At 46.2% G+C, this 14,375-nt stretch overlaps 1 protein-coding gene across 3 annotated transcripts in view; it reads left to right on the top strand.

The window, feature by feature from the left end:
• Nucleotides 1-496: 496 nt before the first annotated feature.
• The window catches only part of GARNL3 (GTPase activating Rap/RanGAP domain like 3), a 147,005-nt gene continuing 133,126 nt past the window's right edge, over nt 497-14,375 (top strand). The window contains exons 1-2 of one of the 3 annotated variants that reach the window (XM_019514037.1): nt 497-1,798; nt 1,896-2,081. In XM_019514037.1, coding sequence (XP_019369582.1) covers nt 1,993-2,081 — 89 coding nt within the window. In that variant the 5' untranslated portion in view covers nt 497-1,798; nt 1,896-1,992. Of the gene's footprint in view, nt 2,082-8,587; nt 10,403-14,375 lie in introns of those variants that run through there. The other 2 variants (XM_019514027.1, XM_019514047.1) reach the window with 2 other exon arrangements.

The raw sequence follows: 14,375 nt of genomic DNA, 5'->3' as shown, positions 1-14,375 counted from the left end.
CTGACACCACAGGCAAAAACCAAGCGACCCAGGCACCTTGTCTAATGCACGCTTGGAAAGCCCCCTGGGCGCCCCAGCCCTAGCTGGGACTTGACAGAGGTTCAGCTCTGGGCTGGGATTGCTTCCCTGCCCTTTCATGGGTTTCTGCTGGAAAGGGCTTGCTCTGATCACTCGCAAGAGCTCTCTCCAGCTTGTGCCACTGCTCTGATGGGAAGAATGTTTTTTCCTGGATTTAAGTGTTTTGCTGTAGCTTAAACCCTGTTTGGCAAAGTAGAAAAAGTCTTACTGTTTCTTCTTTAAGGCAGCTTTTCAAATATTTGAACACTGCTATCACGTCCCCCTTCCTGCTCCATCTCCTTTTTTTACCCAGCTAAACATGACTAGTTCTCCCAGCCTTTCCTTAGTGCCGTTATCATCTCTGATTGCTCTGGGATCCTCTCCAGTTTCTCCACAGTCTTAATCTGTGGAGCCCAGAACTGAGTAGAGCAGCATAGTCCCCTCCCGTGTCTTACTCCCTACATCCCAGTGATGGGGGGTGGGGAGGTCCAAACCGGATCTGTTATGCTGACTGTATAGTGTTACTGGCTCGTATTGAGGCTGTGATCCACCAGCCACCCTCAGACCTCCACACCCTTAGCACCACGGCTGCCTGGGCAGTCATCTTCCTGCTCTATTCATTCATTTGCTTCTTCCTGCCTTGGTGTAGCATCTTGCTTTCATCTTTGCTGAAGTGCATTTTGTTGTCATACGCTCAGTTCTCCAAGTTATCAAGGTCTTCCAGGTTTTGTCATTTGTAAGCTTGATCAAGAAGTGCTTGCTTTTTTGCATTCAAGTCATTAAAACAGTGAATAGCGCTGCACCCAAACAGGTCTCTGTGGTACCCCACTTGAAACCCCCTGCCATTCTGACGTTGCTCCATTTATAGCTACTCTGTGCTTGGAGTTACTCAGCCAACTACAAATCATTTCTGGCTATGTTCTATGCATCCCCACATTTTTCCAGTTTGTTTATGAGATCAGTGGGTGGGATGGAGAAGCTGACTATAGAGGGTGAGTTGGCAAGTTTCTACACACCTTGAACATCATAAAGGCAAGTAGGGGCTCGTCTGCTTTGTGCAAGAGGATGGTGGATTCTGGGGCAAGATTTTTGAGGGAAAAAAATCTACCTTCCCAAACTTTTCATTGATGTTTTCTCAAGTTAGCACACTTGAGTTGGTGATTTGTGCTATGAGATGTTCTGTGGGATTTTTCATGGGTATTTTCCATGTATACTCCTGCCTCTTGTAAGCTTATACCATTTAGCAAGTCATGCACACTCAGATGTACAATTTTCCTTTCAGGCAGGAGAATCATGTGCACTAGCTAAACTGATGTCTGGTGGTACCACGGATCCTGAAGCCATTTCACCTGGTCTACAAGCCTAGAGGGAGTAGAGCAAGCAGTGACTGGATTAACCGTTGCCCCACTGCTGCAGCAGCCTGTGAGGCTCTTGGTAGTCAGGATGCGGCCCAGAGCACCCAGTGAATGTGACATCCCTGCCACACACGGTCAATTCCAGAATAACCTTCCCTTACAAAAAATGTCCTCCTATAGCCCATCAGTTAGTGGTCACTTAATGCTCTGTGGCAGAAGCTTTAAATCTTATCTGTATTCTGTTTAATGCAGCTGGGGGAGGGAGAGTGCCTAGTTTATTCTGCTGTACTATAAATTTTAAGAAGTTAAACTTTTTTTTTTAAAGAGGCAAACAGCTGAATGGACCCGGGCTGAGTTGATGTGGTTTAGCTTTCGCTTACTTCAGGGTAAGAGTGGGCAAACAAAGTTCCTGTGGAGCAACTGATGCCAGGTAAGTCAGTGCCTGCTCGTACTTCATGGTTGATTTCTCATTTGTCCATACAGGTACACTTACTTGTGACCTAGTACCTCTTTTTGGCTGACAAATGTGTCTGTGCTCCACATTATTTTCTGAATCCTGCCATCATGGCTGAGGGGGGAAATGGAAAACGGAGGCAGTGAAAAGGCTTCAGCTGCACCTTGCCTATGTGGACAACATTTCTGCATGTTTATGAAATTTTGGTGTTACAGGTACCTTCAGCTCTTTCTTTTGTTCACTGTAATGAGAGACTAATACAAATACAAGGACTGGAAATGGTGCTTGTTGTAATGCTTTTTTGTCATAATTAATTTAATCAGATCGATTTGACAGTGTGTACTGAGACAAGCAGCTGGGGCTTAGAAATATGTTGGTTGCTCTAAAATTTTAATTGTAATGGACTTCACTGCAAGGAGATTTTGACTGTTATACCTATGGATACAAGGTGGAGATCAGTTCTATGGGTCAGGGGTTGTCACCTGGGGGTATGCATACCCCTAGGGGTATTTGGGAACGTCCTAGGGGATACGCATGAGTGGGCAGGGACGGAGCGCTGCAGCCACCCTGTGCCGCCACCTCTCTGAGGCAGGGCTGGGACGGAGGCAAGGGCAGCAACGCCCCTCTGCGGGCCGCACAGACATCACCCGACCAGCCAGATGTGGGGAGGGGGCAGCTCGCGTGTGGCGGCTGCCACCGTCATCCACCATGCTGCGCCACTGCCCACCACCCCACACCGCCGCTTTCCCATGCTCAGTCACACATGTGGCTTTGTGGGCTGCTCATGGGTGGCATGCAGTTGCCCGGGTGCAAGGCCCATCAGCAGCCCGTGAAGACACTTGTGTGACTAGCTGTGGGAAAGCGGGGCATGGTGGCAGCAGTGCAGGGTAGTGGGTGGTGGCAGTGGCTGCCGTATGTGAGCCTTTCCTCCCCCTGCTTCGTGTCTGACTGCCGCCACTAGAAGGGGTACATTTCTTTAAAAAGGTTGAAAACCCCTGGTATAGGTTAATTATGTGCAAAGAATCAAAAATGTTTACTTTTATTAGTTTTAATTGCTTTTTAAAATTCAACAAATGTCTCTTTCCTCCTGAATTATGGGAAACCATGTAGGGTGCTAGGCTTGCCTTTGCTGCACCATTAATTCTTTTGTACATGTCACTTCATCTCCTTTCTAAATGAGAGTAGTTCCAATCTTTTTAGTCTCTTCTGGTAAGAGTGTCTTTCCATACCTCTAGTAATAACATACTTCTTACTTCGGTAAGGCCTACTGAATCAACACCACAGAAAATAAAGAGTCAGAAATGCTCTACTGTAGAACTGAGGTATCTCAAAGGAAGCCATGTTGCAGTACTAGCTAAAGTCCTTTTTGGAGATTCCTTAGCGAGCCGTTTATAAATTGCAACGCAAGTCAGTGAGCGGTTTTGCAGCTTGAAGCTTGTGTTAGAGAAAACAGCTGCAGTTATCAAAATTGGAAATTTGAATTTAATGCCTTTGTTCAGAACCATGGAAATGAAAGAGTAGAACTAAATATTATACTTCATAGAAGAAATGCAGAAGTGAAATATGTTCTCACTAGGATTCCTCAGTGACCACCTAGCAGATCATAAGACCTAACTTCTTATCTGTTCCTGTAACATCTTAGCACAACTGTGTGATACTTTATAGGTACAGGTATATCTTTGTATCACTGATACAGTACTTCAAGTGATTATCTTAATCGGCATAAAAAAGCTTTACATAACTTAACAGCTGCTTTCTAAATAAGAGGTAGGTGGATACCTAAAGATACAGGTGGGCACTTCTGAAATGTCCCTTAGGACATAAGTTGCACTGATTTTAAATTTGTATGTATTTATTTATCCTCATAGATCTCCTGTAAGGTAGGTTTGCATGACACGGGTAGGAAGCAGAGGCACAGGAGGAACGAAACAAAAATGGTATCATAGGTTCATAATAGTTTTGGGGGTGTTTTTTTTGTAAGTGTGGTAACTTTTAGAACTAGTAGGTTAGAGAAATCTGAGGTGGGGGGGAATCACGTGTTATATTATATTAAATAGAATAGACTGCCCTTGATGCTTTTTGTTTTTCACACAGTAATTTTCTTTTCTATTGCCCTTTATTCTCTTCCACCTTCTTTATTTTTGTACCATTTTATGTCTCTCTCTCTCTCTGGTTCCTGTAATCCAATTACTAGTGCTGCTTATGCCTGACTCTTAATTTCTTTGCCTGCTTATCCCTTTTGCAGTGTTTCCTCTCTCTCCTGCTACTATGTTTTTATTTCTTTCATTCTTGCATTTTACAGGTATTATTGCTATTTTTTAAATAAATTGTAAATACTTTAACAATTCACTATTGTTTCCTAGGTAATGGCTTGATATGCCAAACAGAAACAAACTACTATGAAAACTATTAATTGAACTTTAGAGAGAAATATATATGCCACTACAAAATTATGTCCTTCATATAAGTAACTAGTTAAGGCTATTGCTGATCCTAGTAACTCACACAGAGATCAACAAAAGTTAAATGAGACGCCACATTCAGACCACATTCTTGCACACCCATGAGATGCTGCTGCGCTTTGAACATGTACAACTGTGTGTTAAGTACAGCTTGACACACTGTTTCCCCAGCGAGACTTTGTCTTTTGAACAGTATTTTAATTGGTTGCTACAGAAGTTACAGCACTGGATCCTCAAATATCCCCAAGTTCCTGCCCAGTAATGTGAGGCTGGAGAGGAGGCAGAGGTGATTCAGAGTCATTTTTTTGTGTCCCCAGTCATCAGGCTAACTGTACTGAGCCAGCTCCTGGTGCAAGTTAGAACAGTGAAAGGCTGGACGAAGGTCTTCTGCCTTGCCACTGGCTTACAAGAGACAGGGTGCCATACTGTGCAGTCCAGCCATAATGCTCGCTTACCCTGTCCTTCCCTCTACACAGAGCCATGTATGCCAGCACCATGTGAGGTGGGTATTATCCTTGGGCTGGGGTTCTCCAGCTGCCTGGTAGCAGCACAGTAGGATCTAAGTCTTACTATAGCACCCAGTCTACAGTCTCAGCACAGGCTGCTGTTCAGTGCAGATTTACAAAAGTGGTGGTATGTAATAGTGAGATACGTGGGATTTTAGAGTCCCCAGAGCCTGGGGATCTCTGTGATGGGGATTGTGCACTGGCTGAGTTATGTGAACTAGAGGGTTGGGGGCACTGTAGGCCTGTTTCAAGGGCACAGAAGTGGCATTTATTAAGTGACCAAGTGACTGTTTTGGTAGATGGAGGTCCCTTTTGTCTGACTTCCAAGTCTGCGTTCTTGCTTGGCTTTCCTACCTAGCTTTGGGAATCCCTGGGGTATCAAACCAATCAATTAAACATTTGGTCTTTAAAGCAGAAGTATATTTAGCAAAACTTTGTTTAGGGGATTCCTATCTCATGTACATTTGTTACTTCTAAGCTGTATAACATTAGGTGATGATAACTGTTCTATTAAACCTTTCTCACAGATTTACACTGAGTTTGCTGCCCTGATCTTCGATCTGAGTGACCTTTTCCAGTGAGCCTCTGGGTGCACTGTCTGTATACGTGAGCGTAACAGCTTCAGCCCTGAGACTGGGTGACAGCTCTCATTAAGCTCTTGCTCACGGACATTCACCAGGCTGCTGCTGTGTCTCAGTCCATTGATTTTTGGGGAGCATGAAGTCTCTGGAATCCAAATAGTCCTGGCGTCACCCTTAGCTCAGGGTCTCTAGGAATTTCACATGGTGTACACCCTCTTTCTAGCTTCCCATTTGAGAGCTGGAACCCAGTGATGATCCCTTAGAGAAGTGGCTCTCAACTTTTCTGGACTTGAGGTACCCTTTGTTTGATTTGAGGAAACCCTTTGTAACTTGTGCTTGAGCCAGCACCCTCTTTTAAGAACTAGTACAGGGGTTGTCAACCGGGGGTACGTGTATCCCTGGGTGTACTTTGAAAGGTCCCAGGGTGTATATGGGGGCGGGCAGGGATGGAGCACTGCCACCCCCGCTGCTGCCTCGCAGGAGCAGGGCCAGAATGAAAGCAGGGCTGCACAGACTCCACTGCTTGCCACCCCCCGCCCCCAGGGTACACTTATTAAAAAGGGGGCCTCCAGGGCTTGAAAACCCGTGAACTATTATATGTATTCCAATGCTTACCTCCTTCCAGAAGGGCTGGGCTGTGGGGGCAGGGGAGCAGTCAGGCAGGGAGGAGCTGGCATTTATCTCCTCATACCTTCTTATCTCCTCACACCTTGGGGCACCCTTCAAGAAAAATCTTGGAGCACCCCAGGGTGGTCTGCACCCTAATTAAGAATCACTGTCTTAGAATCTCCTGTGGCTTAAACATACCCTGTTGCACCTCTAGCTGTGTGGATGTTTCAGGGCTAAAGTTTAATTTTTCAGGAACATTAAGTGGGCACCCAGGGAGACTTTGTGTACACTTTCTGAAGGCATCATTACTCTTTGGTTAATACCACAAGAATTGCACAATTCCAGGCAAAATAATTAGACTTGCATACATTACTCTTTGTTCCCCACATTAGAGCCCTTTTTGACTTGGAGTCAAGTCGTCTGTGACGTGCTAAGATTCTTCTCTACATCTCATGTTTTTAGAGGAAAGTTTTTCTAAAGCTGTCTGAGTAAAGGAGAGTGGATTCCCTCTGCAGAGGGCAATCTCCCAGCACCATAAAACCATTCTCAGTTGCTACAGGGCTCACTGTTGGCTGGCAGAGAGGCATGTTTAGGTGACTTCAGTATAACTCCACTGTGCTGCCCCAGGGGGGTCAGGTTGCTGTTTGGGCAGCTTTGAGTTTGAGCTACTGTTCTTGCTCCTACCCTTTTCTTCACAAGAGTGATAGGGGCTTGGGGCAGGGGAACTCGTGCTTGGGACCAGCCTTGTTTTTTTTAAGGGAGTGTGGGTGTAATGGGAGAAAACAGCTTGGAGCAATGCTTTTTTAAATACAAAGGGAGGTATGGAGCCTCTTTGCCTGCAAAGGTTGCTGAGGACCTGCTGCATATTCTCTCCTGTTAGTGAAGAATGTCACAGCCCTGTTTTCTTTGCCCTGACCCCTGCTTTTACCAACAGCTGCAGGTGTTCGGGGTCTTCCTCTCTGAGTGTTTTTCTCTGTTCTTTGGATTGGAGGTGAATGAGCTTGCTGTCTCCCACTTCGTCTTTCTAATTAGCTGCTGTGACCCCCAGGGTCTGACAAAAGACTGAGGTCTGCAACGCTGGAGGCAGCAGCACTGAGACCAAGAGAAGGAACTCGGGCAGCAGGGAAGGAAGACTACACTGTAGTGCTGAGGGAGCAGCATGAAACTGGTGGTACCTCCTTGGGGTCTGGGGAAAGACCTCAGGACTGTGAGCTGCCCTGTATGAATTGCATTTATGAATGAGTTTTGAGGACTGGTTTACTTTGATTCCTTTGTGGCAAGGGCAGTGTCCACTGGCTTCTTAAACTTGTTTGAGGGTCAGTGGGTGCTGTCCAGTGTGCTCTGCCAGGTGCCGTCCCCTGGCACACTAGTTATTAACCTCTGACCTTCACTCCTGTCCCTGTTTTGTTACTATTTGTCCCATTATAGTCTATTCTTAATTTAGGGTCTGGAAGAGTGGGTCTAAAGGCGCTGTTTAGTTTACATAGATAAATAGCACAGTGCAAACATCTTCCTAACATATTTAAGTTCTGAGCGGGCCTACTGAAGCCACATAGTTGGCACAGTAATGAAACATTTCCTTATCAGTTGCACAGGGACTCTCTGTTTTTAAAAGTCAGTGAATAGGAGTGCATGAGGGCTGTGCAAGAATGGTTGATTGCCCATTCTGAGGCAGGACCTCTCTGCATTTGCAAGAAGGACTCTATCTTTGAAAATATCGGAATATAAAAAAGGGGGACTGAGGATGGGGAATGAGCACTGGCAGTGTGGAATGGCAACCAGAAAGGGATTCAAGGAAGATGAAATTAAAACCGTTGGCCAGAACCTGGAATAGGCTTCCCAGAGAGGTGGTGCTCTCACCTTCCCTGGAGATCTTCAAGAGGAGACTGGATAGGCACCTGGCTGGGGTCTCATGACCCCTGCCACCCCCAGCACTCCTTCCTGCCCATGGTAGGGGGTCAGACTCAATGATCTGTCTAGGTCCCTTCCAACTCATGATTCTATGATCCTATGATCTGTGAAGGAGTACCTGTGGGTACAACTGGGGTTACAGGAATCTTGGAAAATGAAGATATGCAAAAAGTTGTCAGTCCAGTAGACCTTCTAACTGAGCAGTTACGTTGTGTCCAATACCAGTGGCTTGTTAGTGGTGACAAAGTAGCCCACTCTGTTCAGCGTGGAAACCTTTACTTAAGTTACAGTAGAGGCATTAAAATAGCAATATGGAGTGACTACTGTGTATCCTGAGTGCTGTGTTGCAGTTATTGCCCTCCAAATGGCAGTCCTTTAAAAACAATACAGTGAAGATCCAGGACACAAGGCTTAATTGTAGTCTCAAAGGTTTTTTAAAACCTAGGAGAATTGGAGAGAGGCCCATATTTTCAGGCAGGGGGCCTGATGATGACGGGGCGGGTGGAGATATTATACTTAATTCTGCACTGTTGAAGTAGGCCAGGGCTGCCCAACTGACAGGCTGTGCATGTGGCTCATGCAGGGTTTAGTCAGTCCATGGGCTCCTACCTCCACATCACTCCTCCCCTTGTTCCCCTTCCTGCTGCTGTTGCCGCAGCTGGCCAGAGGCTGCAGGCTCCCATGCCCTCTGCCAGATTCAGCTTCCTGCCCACACAGCTGGGGCAGGGTTGCACAGCTGGAGCCCGGGAGCCCACAGCCCACACGGCCATGGGAGCTGGGGGCCTGTGGCTCGTGTGTGCTCTGAAGCTGGACAGGCTATAATAACTTGATCCAGGAAAGCAGTGAATTTTAGCTGGTTTATGCTATTTGTCTGCCATCTATCAATATTGTCAGAACTAGCAGAACATTTCTTTATAGAGTTTCTCGCCGGCAGCTTGAAAGCTGTTTTTTTTTTCGTAAGGGATTTTAATGGTTTAGTTGCAAGGATTCATAGTTAGACACACAAAGGGTTTACATGTAGTGAACCTTACATATGTTTGTGAGCTGTGTTACAGGACATAAAATGGGCACAGCTGAAAATATGGTTCCAGGTCTCCAATAGCACAAAATAATAAAAAATTAGAGTCCAAAGTTAAACACTTGACAGTTATGAATTTTAGACCTAAGTTCGTGATGCAGATCTCATAACTAAAGGCTTTAATATGCAAATATGCCAGGAGGCAGTTATGGTTGAGCACCCAACCTGAGCTTTAAAATTTCTCATGTTTACAAGGTGAACTTGTTCATTCTGAACATTATTAGTTTATTAACCCAAAATAAAGTTTTTTAGAGAGAGAGATGCTTCAGGATCTTTTCTGCTATATTTCCAAAACACTAAAGGAGAGTTTTTCAGGTTAATGAATAATTATGCAACAGTCATTTGTGGAAAATCTATCAGTTCAACAGGTGAATTCTTGAGAGAGTTTGAGAGATAATAAGGAATGATCGGAGCAGTTGAAACCATACCTACAGTGGTATTTACTCAGTTTTCAGACATGTGCCGTGATACACCCCAGCTATATATTTTTGGCTTATGTTTTGCAATTATTTCCAATGTTTAATATCTGCATGTTCATGATAGCAGAGGAATTTGATCCATACTACAGCTTGTTTGGAATCCAGGACTTTTGTTATAGTGTAAAACACTGACAAAAGTTGTTTTCAATCCATGCAAATTCTGGCACAGCAGAAGTTCTTAGCAGAGCCCTACATTGTTTTTTTTGCAGTTCAGACAAAAAAGAAAACCTTATTTGAACCAAATACTGTAATGCTAAAAAGAGAGAGATCTAAGCACATAATGTAATTCAGAGCGGAAAACAAATAAACACGAATTGTACTTTTGATGTTCATTCTGTTTTTCCCTCTGGTCATTTTCCTGCAACCTCATTTAATTTCTCATCTTTTCCAGTATTCTTCTCCATTTTTTTCCTATTTTTGGATTCTGCTTTTGAAACTTATTTTTGTTTCCCCTCTTTCTCTTAATGTTTTAAATATTTTGTGGGTTTTCTTGTTCTATATTATTCTTTATTTTAATCCTTTTACACATTACTCAACATCTTCTCATGTTTTTATTTTTATAGAAGGGGCATATTTGTATCTTAAAGGGTTTCTTTTCAATCCCTTTTAAAGGAAACGTTGGCTCAGAGCCAGCATTAGTTCCAAACAGAGCTGAGGTAGTGTGCTATTTGTGTCTTGCTGCCAGGCTAGTGCTGCAGTGGATATGCTGCATCCTGCAACACCCAACATCTATCACTCCTGCAGACTGCCAACTGGAATCCTAGATTTAAGCTTGACAGCATCCAGGCCAATGAATTTTCAGAGCATGCCTCCTTAGGCTGCCCTGTTTTCTGATTGTGCTTACCACCTTGTTTGCTGTCTCTTTTGCTTATGGTTTGGTAAAATGGGAAAAGAATTGTGACAGCATGAGGTAAGGGAAGGAACCCTTTGTGTAAAGGACACCATCTTTATAAACCTTATTTTCTAATGCCTTTCAGATTTCTTGCAGAATTGAAACGGTGGTATAATGCAGAAATCTAATGTGCCAATCTTTCGTGTCATGCAGAGGGTACGTATTTGCATTCCAGCCTCATGAGGATTTGGATGTATTGTTAGACCTCAGTGCAAAAAGCAAACAGTCCCAGAGCTGAGATCTCTCCAGAAATCATTCAGTTAGCTTTCACTTAGTATCCTTTAGTTGGGATGGAGAGCATGGGGCTTTGAGGCAAACCCATATTACAAAAACCTTCAGTGATATTGCAGTCCCAAAGATATGTGCTGTACCTGAGTGGATTTCTTTGCTGTTTGAAAGGGGTGGGCATTGCCAAATAGCTGAAATTTCTGCTGCAGGATCACAAGAGGGCACCACAGAGTAAATTTCAAAGTTTGAGCCAATGCAGATGATAAACCCATTGACTTTCATTTCTAGCAGTAGCAAAAAAGAAAATGACAGCTTCTGCATTTAAGCTGAAAATAAATGTTTCAGAATAGGAATGCTGTTTCTCCTATTTCATGACTTAGTTATAAGTAGGCTTTCTAGGAAGAACAAGAAAAGTTAGTCTTTGTATGGCTATAATCTTGCAGTGCAAACCAGGTACTTGGAAATAAGAAAACTTGTGTTTTAATACAGGAAGCAGCACAGGATGATTGTTTACAATGGTGTTTGGGTTTGTAGTGTATATGGAAGGATTCCTCTAGTTGTTTTGCTGTTTCTGTGTTTATATAAGCCATGATGTTTCTGAATGTGCACACAGCCTTGAACTTAATTATAATTTGTGTACAGTAAATACTGGCTAATTGATCTCTCCAAGAGAAATGCAAACCATGACAAACTATCCAGTAGTAACCAATTATCAGGACTTAATCCCGGGGAAATGGGGGAGGAAATTGGAACAATGGCAAGTTATCCAATAGGTGCATTAATCAGAGTTTAGTGTACAGAATAATGAGCCATTTGAAGGCAAATTTCTCCTGCATTTATATGAAAATGGTATTGCGAGCTCAGTAAACAGAGGTGGTTAGTTCTGTTAGTCTGAAGTTGGGAAGAGGGCAGGGTGGATTTGCACCTTGTAGATTAAATAAATCAGTGTTGTGAAGTGTAACAAACATTATTGTCTGGATTTGCCGCAGTTGCATTCTTTTCCAAGGCCAAAATCAGTTGGTGGAGTTGATTCCTAAAACTAGCAGATCCATCTACGCATGGAACAGAATATTTCAATAATGATTTTAACAGTACTCAATAATAAAGTTACCTAGTGCCAAGAGTTCCTTGGCCTTTTTTTTTTTTTTTTTTTGGCCCCAGGTATAGCTTTGATAGTTTCATAGTTAGTAGGGTCGGAAGGGACCTGAGCATATCATCTAGTCCGACCCCCTGCCATGGCAGGAAAGAGTACTGGGGTCAAACGACCCTGGCAAGGTGATTGTCAAGCCTTGTCTTAAAGACCCCCAGGGTAGGAGCCAACACCACTTCTCTTGGAAGTTGGTTCCAGATCCTAGCCGCCCTGACAGTGAAATCGTGCCTCCTGATGTCTAATCTGAATTGACCCTCTGCCAGCTTGTGACCGTTATTTCTAGTCATTCCTGGTAGTGCTCGGGGGAACAGGGACTCCCCCAGTGCCTGCTGGTCCCCTCTGACTAGTTTGTAACAGGCCACTAGGTCCCCCCTCAGCCTTCTCTTCTGGAGGCTGAACAGGTTCAAGTCCCATAGTCTGCCCTCGTAGGGCCTGCCCTGCTGCCCCCTGACCATGCGAGCGCCCTCCTCTGGACCCTCTCCATGTTGTCCACATCCCTCCTGAAGTGCGGCGCCCACAACTGGATGCAGTACTCCAGCTGCGGCCTGACCAGTGCCGCATAGAGGGGGAGGATCACCTCACTGGACCTGCTCGAGATGCATCTGTGGATGCATGACAAGGTGCGGTTGGCCTTCCTGATTGCATCCCTACACTGCCGGCCCATATTCATCTTGGCATCAGTGACGACTCCAAGATCCTTTTCTACCTCTGCACTGACGAGCAGGGAGTTCCCCAGCCTGTAGGTATGGTGCTGGTTCTTCCTCCCCAGGTGCAGCACCTTGCACTTGTCAACGAAACCCTTTTAGATACTGCCATTGTGATCTTTTGTAGTTCAGATTCTTTTAGTCCAGCAGAAATTGTCCAGCAGGATAATCAACTGCTGCTCAGATCTATTACACTTGTGTGCCAACGGCATCTTATGTACTGACAGGCCACTTTATAGAAATGCTGCTCAGCCCAGGGCTGGCAACTGAGTAGTAGTATGGTTGACTTCTCTATGTTGAACTGAAGCATGAGAGAATAGTTATCAAAGGGAGATTGTTCCCATAGTTATTACTGAATGTGACTCTCTTAAATTCTGCGGCATCAATCCTTTCTAGTTCAAGTGGTAAATGATACATGTAATAAATAAGAGGTAAGAAATGATGAGCAGGAAAGTGCCTGAGCTGCCCTCATTCTGAGATTGCTGTGGCATGGCCACTGTTACTTTATGCAGAAGCAGGTAAGAGGCCAAAGAGGACTTGTTAGGACATGTTTTTGTTTGCTGTTTATTCAGCTTCTTCTCTGGTGTTTGTCATTCCTCATAGCTTGCCCTTTTTCTGAGCATCTAGGAATTGGGATGTGGGTGTGAAAGTGCTGTAAGACAGACTTCCTATTCCACCCTTTCTCTCAAGTGCTTGTTTGTACCAGGTGGTATGTCATTGTTCTGACTTGGCAGTGTTTACAGAGCTGCAAAGTGGATGACTGTAAAATGACTTGTGAACTGGCTGCCTCCTGTGTGCTTCTCCCTCCAGCCAGGTGTCCCTTCTGCTTGCTCGGGAGTCCCAGGGCCCCTGCCTCACCGATAGCCTTGTTTTGCATTTTCAGACCTGAAAGCGTTTTTTTGCGACTTGAAAAACTGTTCCACTTTGCAAGTAACATCTGCACCCCAAGCCCTTCCCAACAGTTATGTGAGAACGCTTAAATACTGACCCATAAATATTATTTCCTGTTGATTATTTGTGTAGGGAGAGAACAAGCAGTGCTAACACGGGCCAGGTAACCTGGTCTACACTACCCTGTGCTGCCCGCAAAGCCGAGTGCGCCCGCGGAGCCCCGCGGTGTGGGTGGAAGGGAAGAGAAGAGAAGACCGCGGCGCGGGGCGTCCTTCGCAGCGAGGCCTTCCCGGGTGGCGCTGTGGGCCTGGCACGAGCTCTGCACTCGCCACAAGCCGCTTGCGCTGCTCGCGGAGCCCTCCCCGGCGCGGCGCGGCGCAGACGCCTCCTCCTGGCCCGGAGGGCGGTTCCCTGTAATCCGCACGCAGCTAAAGCGAGAGCCGAGGCCGCCTCTGCTGTGGGCGAGGCTAGAGTCGCCCTAGGCCAGGGGCGGGCAAAATGGCGGTGCAGGACTCCGTTTCCCGGCAGCCCCTGCGGCCAGTTTCCATGGAGACCTTGTGGCGGCGCCGTGACAACGCGGGGCCAGTTCCTATGGAGAGCGGCCACAGCGGGGCGCGCGGCTGGGCTGGCAGCTGCTCGGGGCCGGGGCCTTGCGGCGGTGACTAGCGGCCAGTCGCTGGGGCAGAGCCGCTAACCACCATGCCGCAGGAAGGTGATGGGCGGATCGGCGAGCTCTGAGGCGAGAGGCGGGCTCTGATTGGTGCGAGCTCTGAGGGTGGGATTGGCAGCCTCCGATTGGTGCGAGCTCGGGGGTGGGCGGGTCGGTGGGCTCTGACTGGTGTGAGCTCTAAGGGGCGGATTGGTGCGAGCTGGGGGGCGGGCTCTGATTGGCCCGGTCTGCACGGGCTCGGGACTCGGCTCCAGCTCCCGCCGGGGATGCTGGCCGCCGCCGCCGCGTGCGGGAGGGTCGGGGGGATGCGCGGCCGCCCGCCCTCATGGAGCCGAGCGGCGCTGAGGC

This window comes from Gavialis gangeticus, unplaced genomic scaffold (assembly GCF_001723915.1).
Source record: "Gavialis gangeticus isolate Ggan-Ray unplaced genomic scaffold, GavGan_comp1, whole genome shotgun sequence".
Taxonomy (NCBI): domain Eukaryota; kingdom Metazoa; phylum Chordata; order Crocodylia; family Gavialidae; genus Gavialis; species Gavialis gangeticus.
The sequence above is the reverse complement of the archived record's forward strand: the minus strand, read 5'-3'. Positions and strand labels throughout refer to the sequence as shown.